The following is a 19857-nucleotide window of genomic DNA, read 5'->3' as shown; positions in this document are numbered from 1 at the left end:
TGGAGGGCATTTGGGGTTAAGTGACTTGCCCAAGGTCACATGGCTAGTTTATGTGTGTGTTGTGTCTGAGGCTGGATATGAACTCAGGTCCTCCTGTCTCCAGGGCCGGTGCTCTATTCACTGTGCCACCTAGCTGCCTCTGAATGTCGGTTTCTTGATGGCATGTTCTGTTTCATTGTGTATGTTGCTTTCTTGGCTCTGCTTGCTCCACTTTGCAGCAGTTCCTGTAAATCTTCCCATCTTTTTGTGTATTCACCACATTCATCATTTCTTGTAGCACAGTATTACTTCCATTATGTTCTACCACAATTTGTTTAGCCATTCCCCAATCAATGGGCATCTCTTGTTTCCAGTTTTTATGCTACCACAAAATATGTACCTATAAATATTTTGTTATATATAGAGCCTTGCTTTGGTCAATAATATCATTGGAGTATATGCCTACCAATAGAATCTCTCAGTCAAAGAGTACATAAACATTTTAGCCATTTTATTTACCTTATTCTAAGTTGCTTTGCAGAACGGTTGTACTAATTCACAGCTTTGCCAACAATGCACTAATGTGGCAATCTTTCCATAATCTCTCTAGTTTTAGTTATTCCTCTTTTGCCATTTTTGCCTATTTACTAAGTGTGAGGTGAAACTTCTGAGTTGTTTTCATTTACATTTTTCTCTTATTAGTGGTGATTCAGAGCATTCCTTTATGCAGTTGTTAATAGTTGGCAATTGTTTGTTTGCGTGTTTGTTTTTTGAGTACTAATTGCTGATATCCTTTGACTTTGTTCATATCTATTAGGGAACAGCTTTTAACCTTTTATATACACTTGTCAGTTGCACATATATTTTGAATGCCAAACATTTATGAGAGATATCTGATACAAAGGTTTCTCTTCCCTCCCCACCCTCACCCAGTCAACTGAATTCTTTCTTATGCTAGATATATTAATGTAGTCGAGCAGAGCTTTTGCTTTATTAATGAATAAGGTGGTGCAATTATTTATTGGATCTGAGCAGACCAATCAGTCCAGGTGTTTCCCCCTCTAGTAGGGGTTCCAATGATTTCATCTGTTCCCCTAGAAGTCAGCTAGATGGGTAAGAAGAGCGACATCTAATCTGAAAGAGCCATTAGCTGCAAAGGAAATAAGAAGCCCAGGGACCTGAGTTCTATATATCTCAGTCACAGATACAAGGCACACAATTTTGTCAACTTCACGGACTGACATTTAAAGTAGAAATTGGGCTTAAATCTTTGATTCAAGAGACAAAAAATTAATGACTGTGACTTGAGAAAACACTTTAAAAGGATAGGAAGAGGAAGACAGTAGCCAGGAGGAACATCGGAAGGTAAAATTATTGTATATCCAAGGTGGAAGGGAACTTATAGATCAGTGGAGTGGAGTGGAAAGAAGATTGATTTGAATGTCAGAAGAGCTGGGTTCAAGTCCTGTATCTTTTTTTTTTGTTTGTTAAATGTGTGACCTCTGACAAGTCACTAAAACTCCCCCAAACTCCCTTCCTTCTCTTATAAAATAAGAGGATTGTATTAGATAAATTCTAAGGCCCATTCTAGTTATAAATCTATAATCCTATGATCTATTCCAGTCTCCTCACTTTATAAGTGAAGAAATAGAGAACAACTTTTGGCTAAGAACTTTTCTTAAATAATATTTTATTTTTCCCCAGTCACATGTAAGGACAATTTTTAATGTTCTTTTTTTTTTTTTTTTTGCTTTTTGTAGGGCAATTGGGGTTAAGTAACTTGCCCAAGGTTACACAGCTAGTATTTTTATGTAGGTGTTAAGTGTCTGAGGCCGGAACCAAACTCAGGTCCTCCTGACTCCGGGGCCAACGTTTTATTCACTGCACCACCTAGCCGCCCCTTTTAATGTTCTTTTAAAAAATTTTTTGAATTCTTAATTTTCTCTCTTCCTCCCTCAACTTCCCTTTCCCTGAGATAGTAAGCAATTTGATACAGATCATACATGTTCTATTATACAAAACATATTATTAGTCATATTGTGAAAGAAGACACAGACCCAAAGAAAAAATACATGAAAAAATACAGAAAGTGAAAAATATTATGTTTCAATTTGTATTCAGATTCCATCAGTTCTTTCTCTGGAGGTGGATAGCATTTTCATCATGAGTCCTTTGGAATTATATTAGATTGTTGTATTGCTGACAATACTTAAGTTATTCACAATTGATCATCACACAGTATTGTTGGTACCGTGTACACTGTTCTTGTGGTCCTGCTTGCTTCATTTTGCATCAGTTCATATGTTCTTTCCAGTTTTTTTCTGAGATCTGCCTGCTCATCATTTCTTATAACACATTAATATTCCGTTACAATCATATGCCCCAACTTGTTCAGCTATTCCCCAATTGATGGGCATCCCCTCAATTTCCAATTTTTTGCCACCACACACACACACACACACACACACACACACACACACAAGCTTTGACTAAGAATTTTAAAATAGCAGGGTGAATCTAAGAAATCTCTGGGATGCCTAGCTTCCACTTCTTTCAACTATATCTATTATTTGGAAAATTTGAAAAGGCCATTTTTTTCTAATGTATTGCAGTAGCTGTATGTTCCAGTGGCTTCTAAAGTAGGATCAAAGCCTAAAAATCCATCAATTATTTCAATTGGTGAATATTTGTCTATTGCTTGATAGTGTTTTTAATGTGAGCTTAGCATTGTACAAATATTTGTAAAGTAGGTTTAGTTTTCAAACAAAAAAAGAGGCAGTGGGGTGTAATGAATGGACATAGTACTTGTAGACAATGTGACCTGAGTTCAAGTTCTGTCTCCAACACTGACAAGCTCTAATCACTTTACAGAACAAGTTGCTCAACCTCCCTGGTATCACTCTTCTCTTCTGTAAAATGAGGGGTTTGAGTTTAGATCTATGATTCTTTAAGACAGCATAGGTCTTTATCCTTAAGGGATTTTTAATTTCCTTGGAAAGGTAACTCAAAGCTAAGACATATGACATTTAACTAAAGAACACATCTAGTATCTGTTCATGTGCTAAATAATCTTCAGTAAGCTCCTTCTCCTGAAGTGGCTCTTCAGAGTGTGGAGGTGAAAGCTTGGGTTCTCTAAGGCTATAATAGCAGCTTAGGTTCTCCCCAGTTGGTACTGTTCATAATATGCATTCAGTGACAGACTCGTTCCTTTGTATGTGGAGCAGTCTAAGTTTAAAGAACTTCATTGACTGCACAGTGGCAGAGGAAGAGAATGAGGAAGCTGAGCACTGAAGTCCTTGGCAACTGTTACAAGAATGGTGAGAAAAACGACTTAGTGAATACAGAATATAGTAAGATGACAGGGGCTAAATCAGCTGAGAGAGCTGACTAAGCTGGGTAACCTCTCAAACTACTGAAAGCTCATTGGAAGAAAACTAAATCTAACTGCTCAGGTTAGAGGGGTCTGGGCTTATTGCTCCCTATCGCCATCTACAGCGGAAGATAGGAAAAACCTCTCAAAGATGATGGTCAACCTACCCTCTCTGTGGTGAAAATAAATACCAGTTTAGTAGCTGCTTTTCTGTGAGAGGAGGTTTAGCTTTGCTGAAGAGCTGTCTAGGCAAATGAGAATCCCTTATTATTTAGAGAACTGACTAGGGAAAGCCTGCATGGCCCTGTTGTTATCCACATCTTGAGAGGCAAAAACTTTTCTGAACTTTTGGAGAACGTCTTGGGAGCTTGGAAATTCTCATCACTGAAAGAATATAACATTTTCTCAACATCCCACAAAGAGTTACTGAGTGCTAAAAAGTTTTATCTCTGCTTCAGTGGCCCAAGAGTAGCAGAGAAGCAACTTTGACCAACAGTAGAGCTGTGATAGGGATAGCAGAGGACCAGATTTGCCTATCAGGATGTATGTCCATGGTGTTATCTGAAGGAAGCCAAGAACATCAAGTCCTGCTATCTAGAGGTGTGAGTTGCCTTGGGCATAGAAATAAATTTCCTTACTCAGGTGCCTCCCTACTAGATTTCTCTAAGTGTGAGTTTACTTACCCTCAAGGACACTGGATATATATGTGAGGAAAGTATAACCCAGGTTTATTAGTGGACTGATATATTTTTATTATTCTTGCTTTTACCTTCTGTTGAGTAAATGACATGATTATTCTTGCTATTACATTATTCTTAAATGTTTTATGTTTAATGGTGAAGGATAAGGAGGATTTATTAAGCACCTATTTTGTGCCAGGCACTGTGTGAAGTGCTTTGCAAATATTGCCTCAATTGATTCTCCTAATAACCCTTTGAGATAGGTGGTTCTATTATAAACCCCATTTTACAGTTGAGGAAACTGAAGTAGGTGAAAGTTAAGTGACTTGTCCAGGGTCACATAGCTAGCACGTATCTTAGGCCAGATTTGAAATCAGATATCACTAACTTCAAGTCTACCAGTAGTACTCTATCCATGTACTAGCCACCTGCTTTAAGAATAAATGGTATTGGGGGCAGTTAGGTGGCACAGTGAATAGAGCACTGGCCCTGGAGTCAGGAGGACCTGAGTTCAAATCTGGCCTCAGATACTTGACGCTTACTAGCTGCGTGACCTTGGACGAGTCACTTAACCCCAATTGCCTTGCCTTCTCCCCTCAAAAAAAAAAAGAGCAAATGGTATCATGGTGAATGATTTTGTTTAAATGGGAAGCATACCAATGAGGGCTCAGGAGCTACTGTGGTGAGTAATAGGAATATATTACCCCTCAACCGTCCAAGAATATCAGAGATTTAGATCTAGTTACATGGCATATTTTCCTCTGAGAATGTCATAGCTGTCAGTGGAGTGCAGGTTGGGTGAGCAAGTTAGCTCAGAGAGTAAAAGTGGGGACCCACACCATGTCTGGCTACATATGCATATAAGGCAAAGGAAGAATGGCTCAGATCATGAAAGATATTCATGTCAAATAAGGATCAATTGAAGGACTTGGCCATATTTATCACAATAGGGTAATAGGCAACCTTAAGAAATAATGAATGAACATTCCACCCCCTGCCTATTGAATCCCTCCCCCCGCCCCCGCCATGAACTATGATGATCAATAATCAAACAAATGCTGAATGACCACTTTTCTGTAGAAGGAATTCCTTTTCAGGGATGTGTTGGACTAGGTGGTCTCTGAGGTCTCTTCCAACTAGGAACATTTTATGATTCTGGCATCTAGCAATTTAGTCAAAGACCAACAGCAGTGAGGCTATGAGCAGAAAAAGGAAGCAAGTTTGAATTAACCCAATCCTGCACATTATCCTCATGGGTCACATTTCCGCCTTTTACCTACTGATCGGAAACATCTTTTAAAGGATCGGTATATTCCAGGGCACTCTTGGCTCCCTGTTTCATGAGAAAGTAATAGTCAGGAATTAAATTCTTTGGATTTAGTTTGGAAAGTTCCCTGTAATTCAGCCTCCCCTCACCCCCAACCCTCAAAGACAAAGCAAGGTTATGTTTCTGAAGGAAAATCCCCTGGACTAGGCTAATCTGGTATAGTTCTTCCTGAAAAGATTGTGGGAGGGGGGTGGGTAGAGAGGCCCACCATTTTCCTCTTCAACTTTTTCCATCATCTGTATTTGAAATAGATTTTAATGTTGTTTTTACTGTGCTTCCATCATCAGAGGGCAGCTTTCATCACTAGGCTGGGGCCCTCGTTCAGCATTTTTAGAGCAGTCAGGGGTGAGGCCTTCTAACTCCCATATTCCCATTAGTAAATTGCAATCTGGCTCTGTAGCCACTAGCCACCGCTCCCAGTGCAGCTACAGATCATGGAAAGATAGTAAATCAGAAGCAGTGTGTTTTCCTAATTTTAGATTTGGTCTAACATAATCCATCTAATAGGAAAAACATCTGGTCTAGTTTTGCTTTTAATCTGTTCTTTACATCAGGAGCTTTAGTACCATGGGACCAGGTAGTCACATGGGGGTCAATTCTTGTACCTGTGCACGACCACGGCTGAGCCCATGTGCGTAATAAGGGTCTGTTTTCTATTTATGTTTTATGGTCTTTTATAAGGGTAACATTAACAATAAAGCATTGATATCACAATCAACTCAAAGTCATAAATTCCCAGATCAATAAAATGCCTGTTGTTTGATAAAAACGGGGAGCATGAACTCAGCAATGGTTTTAAAATGTTGAGGTGGCTCGGAAATGATAGCTTTTTAAGGATCTTGAGTATCCAACACTGGCTAATAAACAATATGAACTTTAAAACATTCATGTCTGGACTGAATTTTGTCTTTATATGGTCATGTTAAGGAATATAGAATATCAGAGATTTTCTTATGTCTTACCAGTCTGGAAACATCATAGGGTAAGTAATAAAATGTTGTCATATGGAGTCACTTTGGTTTCCATTTATATTAGGCTTCCAAGATAGCACAGACCAGTTAAACTTTCTGAAAAGGCCATAGAGTTACTTCTTTGACGAGGGTTGAAAGTAATTTGGGTTTTAGAATCCATTCAAGAAAGATGGAATCAAAACTCATTTGCTTTTCCAAGGAGCCTTTTCAATTTAGTTTGCTTTTAGCTTTAAATTGTTCTGTGGTTTTCCCACTCACTGTTCACTCCTACCCCTGATTTCCACAATTTGACTTCCATTCTCTGAAGGTGATTATGGATCTGCTGTAACCTTCTTTAGTCAGACTGTATCAGAAATATGTGCTCATTTCTTAATCCCACATATTGGAAACTACTGACAAATTGGAGTTAGTACAAAGAAGGTGACCGGGATAGTAAGTGGATGGGATGTTGTACCATAAAAGAAATTGTCATGGAGGGTATCCACCACAAAGTATAAATCTAAAGGAAATTTTTTAATATTTTATGACATCCTTCAAATATTCCTATTTACAAATGATCCTTTTTTTCTTTTTTTGCCTTTTGGAGGGCAATTGGGGTTAAGTAACTTGCCCAAGGTTACACAGCTAGTTTTTTTGTGTCGGTGCTAAGTGTCTGAGGCCAGAACCAAACTTGGGTCCTCCTGACTCCTGGGCCAGCACTTAGTCACTGTGCCACCTACCTGTCCCCCAAATGATACTTTTTCCACTGAATCAAATCCTAGAATATTTCAGTCTTGTAAATGAAATCCAAAATCAATCAAAAGAATTTGACCTAAGGATTCACAGAAGAAAAAACAAGTGGATGAAAAATGCATTTTGTCTAGACTGTGATATGTAATTGGATAGACAACCCATTGTACTCATCCATTATTATGTATCCTACAAAATCCTGTAAAAGGACATCAAATTGAGACTAGAATTGACTAGGAGAAGGAGGATGGGATGAATTGCCATTGGGAAATTGAACAGCTATTTTTTTTCCCCTCTAAAATAGCACTAAGGGGAAAAATCACAAGGAGAGGAATTTTGGCTTGACATAAAGGGGAAGAAACTTCTTAATGCTGAGAGCTGGCTAAAAATGAATGAGCTGCCTCTGGGAGAAGTAATTTTTCTGTCACTAGTGAAGGTTAATCTGGGATTTTATAAGAACTCTTTGGGTGTGTTTCCCTTGTGGTCTGACTAGCAGAAGATCCTTCTACCTCTGTATCATATGAACTTTTTTTTAAAAACTCAAATATTTTGACTCTAGAGCAGGAGCCCTTAACTCAAGATCTCTGAACATTAAAAAAAAATTAACTATGTTAATATAATTGTTTTCCCTTGTAATCCTATTTATTTTATTTTCTGCCTTTAAAAACATCATTTTGAGAAGGGTCCTATAGCCTTCACCAGACTGCCAAAGGGGTTTACAACGCAAAAAAGGGTAAGAACCCCTGGTCTAGAGTTAAGAAGGCTCTTTTATTGAGTCATACTCTCCATCTATCTAAATGAGTTTCAAGTACTTCACATGACTTTCTACTGCTCTGAATTGGTTAGAGAATTGTGGTCAACATGAGGTAACAGGGGACTACAGAGGAATTAACTTTAGATAGCCTCAGGCCTAAAAACTCTTCCCAAATCTACAGTATGTTAGGGGACTTTAGCTCCCCGAAGTAATGTAACTGTTTATGCACTCCTAACTCTAAGTTCCTTTTAACTGGGGCCTAAGGATGAGTGCATAAACAGCAACATTACTCTGGCAAGCAGGAATTAATTATTGAAATCAATTATTGCTTCTTTCAGATGACTGCAGTCAGTCCTTGGTGAGTTGACATAAAAAATACTTGTCTCAATTGCTGTCTCTGTGAAGGGAATATCAAATAAATCAAAAAGAAAAGACATGAACTTTAGACTTGGATTTATTCCATCTCTTTGGATTTCAAAGTTTAACTAGATTTTTCAAAAAGTTTTAGCCTCTTGTTTTTACCAGGGAAGAGAGTTTTACTTTCTCTATAGAAAGAGGATTTCTTATATCACTCTGGATAATTATTGAATTATTTCCATGGATATCTGTGACATCTATGCCATGGCCATGACAGTTGAAAAGACTATATTTGAAAAAACACTGAATTCCATTCTCCCTAGTACTCAGATTACTTTCTATTACAAATATCTCCCAAATTGCTGCCTACCTTATTTCCCTATAGCCTAATATACCATACTTATTTCTGCCCCTCTTCACCTTTGCTTTTAATGTTTCTTCGGCATGAAGTGTCTTCCTGCCTGCTCTCTCCTGACCATTTCTTAAAGACCCAGTTCAGTTTCGTATCTTCATAGACTATTAACAAGATCCAGTCCCAGAAGGGATCTTACAGGCCAGCTAGTTGTGATAGTGATGGCAATTAAAGATTCCCCTGTATTGGCTTGGTTTTCAAATTGATTGTGTTAAAACCCAGAGCTTGTTAATCCCACCTGTGGGATGGACTTGTTGATGTGAAAAGAAAGTCCTGAACTGGGAGGAGCTGGTGACGTAGATTTGGAGAGACAAGAGGGAGGCAGAAGATCTTTTTGGAAGCAGCACCTCGTGGAGACAGAGAGAGACTAAGAGAATTGCTGGTGGCCGCTTTGAATTGCCTTGGACTTTTGAGACCTGCCCCCTGAGCTGCCAAGGACTGAGGAGACATGGCTGTTTTGCTGGTACTTTGTCTGTTTTGATGTTGTTTTGCCAGATTTGTCCACTGGTGAAAGACAGTCCTTTTGTTGAAGAAGTCCTGGAACCTGGCTGTTCGCTAAGAAGCCCTGAGACTGTCCTGCAGACAGAGAGTGAATACTGTCCACTGGTGAGGGACAGTGCTGTTGTTGCAGGGGTCTGGAGACTGTCCTGCAGACAGAGTGAATACTGTCCACTGGTGAAGGACAGTGCTGTTGTTGCAGGGGTCTGGGAGCCTTTCTGTTGGTTCAGAAGCCCTGAAGAAGGATTTTCTTGTTGTATGTTTACAGAAATCCTGGGAGAGGGCTTTGCTAATGTGTTCAGGGGTTCTAGGACTGTTCTACAGACAGAGGATAAATTCATGAAGGGACTGGCAATGTATCTTATGGCCTTGCTAAGCCTTGTCTCTCCAGGAACTAAGATTGCTGAGAACTTGCCTCTAGGCCAAGATGAAGAAAAGACCTCCATTTGGGTATTAAGTGCTGTGTTTAAACTTGATGTAACTCTGGGGTAGATTCAATTGTGATCCAGGGGTGGGGAACTTTTGACCTTATTGTGCTCTGTGATTGACAAATGAAGGTACTTTACCTATGTTTGGAAACTAATCTCCATTTGAGAAGAGGGGTTTTGTGGTGGACTTAATTAAGGTATAGCCTAGGGGTGGAGTAGTATTTAGAACAGGGACTTTGTAATTGATTGAATGATTGGAAGATCCTGGGGTGGGGTAGTACTTGGAGATTATTTAATCACACTTAGTAAATGCTGTATTTTGAATGATGTCATGTTTTGATCTTCTCTGTTCTTGGTTTGTCACTGAATAAAATAGAGAGCACCTATGCTGGTATTTTGAACCTGGGAAGTTGCCTTTCCTTGGCATTACATCACACTAGTTCACTCTATAATCTTACAGTTGAGACAGCTGAGGCCCATAGAGTAAAGTAACTTGCCCAAGGACCCTCAGGTAAATATCAGAAGTAGAATTTGAATCCAGGTCCTCTGTCTCTGCATCCAGGTTTTTTTTTCTGTTGTATCAAGTTCTTTCCTAGCTAACCTAACCCACAGGAATGCCTCCTTCAAATTCTGTAGAACTTATTTTCGGTATCATTTCTTGGGTACTTACATGCTGTATTATATTACCATTTTTTTTATGTGCCCATCTTCCCAGATAGACTGTAAGCTTTTTTCTGAAGGCAAGGTTAATGTCTTTTATTTCTTCTGTGCTTTGAATATAATTGGTGCTCAATGAACATTTTGTTCATGAAAATGATGTTTTGTGGAAGAGATATACTTTTGGAAAGTACTCCTTAAGAACATTTCTAAATGTGAAATCTATTTTCTAATAGAGAGCTTAAAATTAGAATTGTTTCCATTCAATAGATAATCTGACTTTGACTCTCTGCCCATGGTGTAGTTTGCAACAGTCCCTTCATATTACTTTCAGGCAGGCAGACAAAAGCATTTTTTAAACACCTACTGCATGCCAGGTGTAGTGCTAGTTACTGGGGGTGCAAAAAAGGTGATACTTCTTTCAAGGAACTTATACTATAATAGGGGGAGATGACATGCTAGTAGCTATGTGCAAGTAAGATCCACATACATGGGGCGGCAAGGTGGCACAGTGAATAGAGCACCGGCCCTGGAGTCAGGAGGACCTGAGTTCAAATTTGGCCTCAGACACAATGCAAAAACTAGCCATGTGACCTTGTGGCAAGTCACTTAACCCCAACTGCCCTCCAAAAAAAATAGCCCCCCCCCAAAAAAAAAAAAGATCCACATTCATATGCACTTGGAGATGATCTCCAGAAGAAAGTTTCCCTTTGGGGAAAATGATAGTTCTAGAATGTAAGATGGTACTAGACAAAGTGAAGCTTGGCTTAGGTAAGATGTCACTGTGGGGGGTTTTAAATGTCCAGTAAGCAGTGTAAGGATACTGATGGGGAGCTAACAAGGAAGATTAAGATTGTAAATTGGAAATAGATACTATTACTGATGTGATAGAGGTGGCAGCATGGACTATTGAGAGTATTGGATCGGGGGTCAGAAAACTTGGATTCATGCAATGACTCCACTACTTAACTCCCTGTATGAACTTAGTTATGTCACTTAATCTGTTTCCATATTTATAAATTTCCTTTTAGAGAGATATAAATTAATTGCATTCAGAGATGATGCTTTATGCCCATTAAATAGATGAAGATATTGAAGTGAAAAAAAAATCAATGAGACAGGGCTATAGGGAATATGTATGTACATATATATATATACACACACACATGCGCACATGTATATATATATGTAGTACGTATGTGTAATCTTCAATGGTGTAGCTGTGAAGTGATATATTCATTTTGGAAACTAAAATGGCAATACTCTTTAAACATGTGTTCTCATTATTGGGCTATATCAATAGAATATTATAGATAAGAGCAATGGAAATACTTATACAAAAATATTAATTACAGGGTTATTCAGAGTAACAAAATAAGTAGAAACAATACATTTGTCCAATGATCGAAGAACAACTGAATAATTTATGGTATAGGAATGTAGTATAATACTATCCTGTCGGTTGTACAGTGAAGGGACTTCTGAGCTACAGCTATTGTGTCATAATTAATGACAAGTGAAAAACACAAAGATGTAGAAAGACTTAGATGATGTCATATAGAGTAAAAAGCAGAATAGAAACAACCAACAGCCATTGTCACCATGGGGAATTCACTCAACTTCCCTGGGCCTCATTATAGTCATCTGCAAAATGAGGATTCAGACTACATGTCTTCTGAGATCCTTCCAGCTATGATCATAGGGCAATCATCCTATAATGCTATGGTACATACCTCTAATTTGTCATTACAAAGGGTTTAGATTTCATGATTGATTGATTAAATGAATGAATTAAAGCTATAAGTAAGAACAAATTTTTAATCAATTAAGGAGAAGTGTCATAGGATGTAATCAGATGACATCATGAGTTGTGAGTTTACCCATTGGCAACCCAAGAGTTCCAAGTTTGAACCCATTTTTTTTAGGGACCTTGTGTGTGAAAAGGGAGAATAGTCTCAGACTTTTGGGGGGATGTTTTTATAACAACTGATCTTGCTATACTGATAGTAAATACCCATTTTTGAAAAGCCAATTAACTCTGGTTAATTGATAATAAATGGGGAGCACACCAGATAGAAGCTTGTGAGTAACAGTATTAGAAATCCTCCACCCCTCAGTTTTACCCCTAAAATTCTGAGGGGCAAGAATTAATGGCCACTCTCTGGGAACTCAGCTTCACAACATGAGTTTGGGGAATAGGCTTGAGGGATGCTACATAAATTTATGTTGTTATTATCACTACCACTAATGATAATAGCAAAAAATCCAGAAAATATAGAGAAAAAAGTGGGAAATTGTGATATTCTTACTGAAATTAATACTAAAAATAAACTTCAAATATTAGAAGTTCACAGTTTTTATGTTCTTTTTGTATTTTTGTGTATTATTTTTGTTTTTCAAGTACTAAGCATTTTAAAAAATCAATTGTCCCACCCAGCTATTCCTTTCACCTGTTAAATAATTTTAAAAAATCATTCAATACACATATACAGTTTTGCAAGACAAATTCCCATGTTAGCCATGTCCAAAAATGAATATCTCTTTCTATGTCTTAAGTTCATCGCCTCTATGTGGGGAGATGAATGATGTGTTTCATCTTCATTGTTTTGGACTCATGGTTTATCATTGCTGTTTATCAGAATTCTAAAGTCTTTCAAAGTTGTTTTTCTCTATAATGTTCTTGAAATTGTATAACTTTTCTTTTAGTTCTACTCACTTCATTCTGCATCACATCATAACGGTCTTCCTAGTTTCCTCTGAAATTGCCCATTCCATCATTTCTTATGGCACAATAATATTCCATTACATCTATATACCATAATTTGTTTAGCCATTCTGCAGCAGGAGGACAGCCCCTTAGTTTCCAATTTTTGGCTACCATGAAAAGTGCTATTATAAATATTTTGTACCACTTTTGAAAAATTGTTGTTTGTGTACTGAATGTTTGTTTTTAGTTCTTAAATTCACAATAAAAAAAACAAATAAATGAACAAATAAGTAATTTCTAAAGTGTCTTTTAATTCTAAATCTGAGGTGGTAGCACTACTCTATTTCTCCATCTCTATCTCTCTATCTTTGTCTCTGTCTCCCTGTCTCTGTCTCTCTCTGTCTCTGTCTCTCCCACCACATGCATCCCTCACTTCTCACAAACATTCACTGTGTGATCCTGAACAAAGCTCTTTATCTCAGTGGCCAAGTCACTACTCTAGCATTATAAGTAATGGATGGCTGAGGCTGATCTGCATTGGTTGAAGGAGTCCCACTTCTGATATAGTTCCCTGTATCAGCGAAATCACACAGCAGTGCCTTCCCCCCCTCAACACCTCTTCAAAAAAGTTATTTAAGGAATAATTGATGTTTCTGCATCCTCGTAGTGACAGTTAAAGAATCAGAAAAAAGTGGAAGAGCATCAATCAATATTTTTTTTTAATGTAGAGAAGAAAAACAAGTACCGAATACATAAACAATAAGATGGGTCTTGTTATAACCTTTTTAAATCTCATATATATATACATATATATAAGTATATTTATACATACATATATTCTTTAACATATCTCTCTATACACATATATATCTGCATATATATATGTATCCATATGCTTTCAATTTACCAATAAACATTTGTAAAGCACCTACTATATTCCAAGCACCATACTAAGTGTTGGGGATACAAAAAAATGCCAAAAAATAGTCTCTGCCCTCAAAGAATTTATAATCTAATGGGGGGGGAGAGTATACAAATAAATATATGTGAAGTAAGCTTAGTACAAGATAAAGAGAAAATAATTAAAAGAGAGATTGGTGAAGGCTTCCTGTAGGAGATGGGATTTTAGTTTAGACTTAAAGGAAGTCAGGGAGGTCAGTAGTCATAGCTGAGAAGGGGAACATTTCAGACATGGGGGATATCCAGAAAAAGATGATCATAGTGGAAAGATGGAGTGATTTGTTTATTGAACCCCCAGTAGGTCAATGTCACTGGATAAAAGAGCACATGCTGGGGAATAAGGCATAATCTATCTATGTCACTATTCTTCTATCTGCTTCTTAAAAACCAAGTATTCAAGCAGGTCACAGTTTCTTATATAAACCTTTTTTTCTCATTCTTTCTTATTTATTTTCAAATGTTTTTGTTGATTACTGTTGTTAGGTTGTTTCAGTCATATATGATTCATTGTGACCCCTTTTTGGCATTTTCTCAGCAAAGATGCTGGAGTGGTTTGCCATTTCCTTCTCTCGTTCATCTTACAAATGAGGAACTGAGGCAAACAGGGTTAAGTGACTTGTTCAGGGTCACATAGCTAATAGGGGTCTGAGGCCGGTTTTGAACTCAGGAAGATGAGTCATAACTCTAGGCCCAATGATCTTTTCATTGTGCCACCTATTGTGCCTAATGACTGTTAAGTCCACAATTAAAAAAAAATTAAAAGATAGGATACAGTACTTTTTTTTTTTTAAGCAATTGGGTTTAAGTAACTTGCTCAAGTTTACACGGCCAGTTATTTCTGGGTGTGGCACGGAGTGTCTAAGCCCGGGATTCGATCTCCAGGTCATCCCGATACTGGAGCCAGTGCTCTTACTCGCTGGCCACCCCTAAGCAATTCGGGTTAAGTAACTTACTCAAGGTTATACCACGAGGTGTTTCTGGGTGGGTGCTAAGTGTTTGAACCTGGGATTCGATCTCCACGTCATCCTAACACTGGAGCCGGTGCTCTTACTCGCTGTGCTACCTGGCCGCCCCTGGATGCAGTACTTTTGCAGGAAACCAGTTTTTCTTTCTTATCACAGGGGTCCTTAACCTGAAATTGGCAAACTTGTGGCAAACTTGTTTTGTTTGATAACTATATTTTAATAGAATTACTTTCCTATATATTTTTTATTCATCTAGAGACCATATTCTGAGAAAGGGGTCTTCCAAGGCTTTGCTAGACTGCCAGGGGGTTCATGACACACACAAAAATTTAAGAACTCTTGATCTTGATCTGGAAGGGACTAAGAGGCTTTCCAATTCAACTCCCTCATTTTACAGATGAGGAACCTGAGGTTTATGGTATTTGACTCATACAAGGTTATATGGGTGGGATTTGAATATAGGCCCTTTGACTGCAAAAGACCTGCAAAGTTCTTTTCATTATATTACATTGGTTCAATGAAAAGCAAAATGATTTTGGATACTTGTGAATGAGGTCCCTTTTCTTCAAATTGTCTCTATTTTCAATCTCCTACTATAGGATCCTAGATCTAGAGTTGAAAGAGACCTCAGAGGTCATATAGTTCAACCTCCTCATTTTACAGATGAGGAAGTGAAGGCTTGGAGTTAAGTGACTTGCCCAAGGTTTCACAGAATTAAGAATCAAAAGCAGGATGCTTTCTCTTTTCTCTTTTTCAACTTCTTTAACCATCTTAACCTTAATTTGGACATGATGCAAGATATAGGGCAAAAGATCCACATCTCAAATTGTGACCCCTTTCTCAGCCATCTCTCAACTCAGGCTTCATTGAAAATGCTGAAAACTCTTAAATTTATCTTCTGTTGTATTATCCATTGTGTTTCATTGGCAGAGAACTTTATAAATCCACATTTAATTCAATTAATGCAAAATCACTTTTGCAAGTTCATTTATAACTAAGGAATGCCTGAAATAAATGTTGGGTGTCAATGACTCCAGTGACCCCAATCACCAGCTTCATTCCCCAACCTACTTTTTCATGGGAAGAGAAGGTGTGGTATTACCTGTGTGCTTCTGAGAGGGGAAGAATAAGTAGTTGTAATTGCAAGCACAAAAGTAGTTCATACCTTGTTTCAGCTATTGAATTAATGCCTTGTTTCCGTGCAACTTTCTTTTGATCCTTGTGTCAAGTCTTGTGTGAACCCCACAACTTGTGAACCCTAGAACTCATGAACTCCTGCAACAGGAAGGGGAGGAGCTAATGACCATATATAAGGAGAAGCCCAAGTTAGAGATAGCAGAACTGAAAAGAGGATTCTTGTGGTGGCAGAGTCAAGGAGAAAACTTATGGTATCCTGGCACTCTGTCTGCTCTGTCTGTGTTGATGTTTGTTTGTGATACTTTGTAAAGAAGCCCTGGGACCTTACTGGAAACCCTGAAAGAAAATTTTCTGGTTATATATTTACAGAAGTCCTGGAGGAGGGTTTTGGAGGTCCTGGGACTTTACTGGTGATTTGTGCTGACCTCTTGGACTTTGTGGGTCTGTGTTGATTTCTATGCTGATGATTTGTGTTGAGTTCTCAGACCTTGTTGGTGGGTCTGAGTTGATTTCACAGGCAGATAGTGAATTGATGATGGTGCCGGCAATGTGTATGAATATTATTGTGGCTCTGTCAAGCTTTGTCTTCCCATAAACAGGAATGTGAGGGACTGGACTGGACACTGTGAACTTTAATATGGAATGGGAACTGGATAAAGAATTGGACAAAGAGCTGGGCAAGGAACTGGGAGCTGCCTGCCTTTGAACCCAGGTTACAGTTGGAGCTGGGACCATGAAAGAGGAACCATGGAAGATGGGGAGATGATGTGGGAGAGGGGGAGAAGTGGTAGAAACAGAATTAACTCCTTTCTGCCAATCAACTGTTTTGAACCTGACTTTTTACTTACACAGATTAGGAGTAGAATTTGTGGATGATTTTGTGGTTCCAAAGAGATCTATCTAGGTGATGAATGGATTTGTTTTGAAAGGACCTGGTTTCCATTCCTATCTGTTATGGGTGCTACCTGTGTGATTTTGGGTAATTTAATGCCTAACAATAGCTGACATTTATACAACTTTACTTTACATATGTTATTTCATTTGATTCTTACAATAATCTATGTTCATACAGATGGGTATATTGAATCTGAGGGAACTTAAGTGACTTCCCCAAGGTTACAGGGCTCGTAAATGAAGTAGGATTTGGACTCAGATATTCCTGATTCTAAGTTCACTGTTCTATCTACTATACCACCACCACAATAGGGTTAGGTGATTGCTAAAATTTCCTCTTGTTCTAAATCCTTCTAATACACATTCTGGTTATCCTTCATTTAAATTTTAATAAATCGGATAAACTTTTATTAAGTTCTAAGTGCAAAGTACTGAGCTAGGGCCCCAGGGATACAAACACAGAGATTAGAGAGCTTCTGTTCTAATGAGGGAGATAATACATACCTAAATTGGCACATACAAGATTCAAACCAAGTAGATAGAACGTAGCCTTACAGGGGAAGCCACTAGCGGATGAGAGCAGGGTGCCCTAGAAAGGTCTGCAAAAGATAACCTGTGTTCTCCTATACTGATGAGGGGATGCATTTTGCACATAGAAAATTGAATACTGAGTAATTTAAGGCAGAAGAGATTACTGATAACTATGAGGATGAGAAAGTCTCACATAGGATATGGTACCTGACTTGTTGAGCCTTGAAGGACACTAGGTATTCTAAGAGATTGGGGTGAAGAGGGAGTTTTTTCAAGCATGAGGACTAGCCCTTATGAAGTTCCAGACATGGGAGATAAAATGACATGTCTGGGGAGTATCTACCAGGGCAGTTTGGCTGGAATGTAATGCGTGAAGGGCAGTAATATAAGTCTGGAAATGTAGGAATGTGCCAGGTCACAGAAGGCTAGAAACACCAGGCTGACAAGTTTGTATCATTTCCTAGAGCCAATATGGAGTCCCTGGAGATTTTTCAGTCAGTGAGTAATACGATCAGATGTATGCTTTAGGAATAATAATGGTAGCTAGCATTTATGTAACATTTTAAAGTTTACAAAATGCTTTACAAATATCTCGTTTAGATATATCTATCTGTTTATCTATCTATCATCTACCTATCTAATTTCATTTTGCATCTATGTAGAAAATGGATTGTAAAGGAGAAAGACTGGAACATGGAGAGAAATTACAGCAATAATCCTGTTGAGAGGAGGTGAGTGTCTGAACTAGGGTGGTAGCCATGTAAATAAAGGGAAGAGGTTCTGTGGAAGAAATATCCTGGAGGAAGAATCAAGAGTCCTTGGCAAGTGATTGAATCTAAGGACTAAAGGGGAGGGAGAAGAACACAGTTTATATGAGGAGGTAGGAAGTACTCAGAATTATATATAGATTCAGAACGGAAAAAGGGACCTGCGAGGTCATCTAGGTATAATACCATCATTTTATAGATGAGAGAACTGAGACCCAGAAAAGTTAAATGAACTGTCCAGTGTCACACAGGTAAATAAGTGGCAAACTTGGTGGTCTGAACCCATGAATTCTGAGTCTTTTTGACAAATACTTTCTTTCCACTGTATCATAGTCCTTCTTGTTGATTAGGAAAACTAGCCAGTCTTTAAACTCTCAAGCTAGTGCTTCTTTAGTCTCAGATTGGTGAGATATTTTTCTATATTAAAAAAAGTAAGGGGCAGTCAGGTGGCTCAGCAAGTAAGAGCCCTGGCTCCAGTGTCAGGATGACCTGGGGGATCGATTCCGGGCTCAGATACTTAGGTCCACAACCAGAAATAACTAGCCGTGTAACCTTGAGCAAGTTACTTAACCCCAATTGCTTAAAAAAAAATAAAAAAAAGTAAAGATTTCCAATTCTGTTTAACTTGTAGTTCTAGGCACGTAGTCACCCCTTCTACCATCACCAGGTGAGAGTCTTTGATATGTCAGACAGAGACACTTAGAATTGGAAAACTTCCCCAATGGATAAACTCCCAACTTCGAGGGTTAATGCTTTATCTTTGGCTGACTAGGAACTATTTGAAGAGTTCTAAACTTGTTATTTTCACATTGGTATTGTGCATATGTCTCTGGAGTGTGGGAGCTTGATAAACAACACATTTTGATCTGAACAGATGTACTGCATCTCTTGAGGTTAGGGAGTTCATTATTACAGACAGCCCACCTAACATCCATTTGCTGAGACTCCATTAGGTATATTAAAATACAATGTTGGATGTCTGAATGAAAAGTTGTCTTGTTTTATCAGCTGTGTGGTTTATCAGCTCATATCTCCCCCGGACTGTGAAAATTTTAGTTCTGACAAGAGTTAGGTCACACTCAAATGATGTATTTTGATAATTTTGACTTCCTCAGGGATTCTGCCAAAGGATTCTTTATGGTTCCTGAAGATAATGCCTTTTTAGCAGCATTAAGTGGACACTATCCAGCAAGTTCACATGTCAGGGAGGTAAGTACAGGAAGGATGTTACCGATCTTATTGTATAGTGAGTAGATAGGGGAATTTACAAAAGAACATCATATGCTTTAGACCTGGAAGGGACTTGAGATATCACCTCATTCAACCTCCTTGTTTTACAGGTGAGAGAACTAAAGTACAGAGGGCCTAAGGTCACAGAGGTAATAAGATGGGCAGGATTCAAACTCACGTCCTTTGTCCAAATCTCATGCTCATCCATTCCACTCCTATGATTCTAAATTTACCTAATGTCTCCTATTTACTCATTGGATATGATCATGATTCATATTTACCCTATAGGGTAATTTTGACCCCTTTGTAATGATTGTAATGTGTTAGCTTAAGGCTACCTTAGGTTAGCTGAATCGCAAATGCCTCTTCATAGAACAAGGAAAATTATTATATAGTCAAATAAACAAAAGACCTAGAAGGAAAAATATGAAATCCATAAAAATTCCTTTTAAATGAATTGCTAACACCTGGGTTGACAATCACATTTACTAGGAAAGGAAGTGA

The 19857-nt window shown here is 38.2% G+C and overlaps 1 protein-coding gene across 1 annotated transcript in view; it reads right to left on the bottom strand.

Annotated features, from left to right (window-relative positions):
- The window catches only part of LOC138168729 (creatine kinase B-type-like), a 135079-nt gene extending 129092 nt beyond the window's left edge, over positions 1-5987 (bottom strand). The window contains 1 exon segment of the mRNA XM_069097598.1: positions 5962-5987. Within this exon segment, the coding sequence (XP_068953699.1) occupies positions 5962-5987 (26 nt within the window).
- Positions 5988-19857: the final 13870 nt, after the last annotated feature.

This window comes from Petaurus breviceps, unplaced genomic scaffold (genome assembly GCF_028583685.1).
Source record: "Petaurus breviceps papuanus isolate PSGF00001 unplaced genomic scaffold, PetGlider_PUasm1.0 37, whole genome shotgun sequence".
Classification (NCBI taxonomy): domain Eukaryota; kingdom Metazoa; phylum Chordata; class Mammalia; order Diprotodontia; family Petauridae; genus Petaurus; species Petaurus breviceps.
The sequence above is the reverse complement of the archived record's forward strand: the minus strand, read 5'-3'. Positions and strand labels throughout refer to the sequence as shown.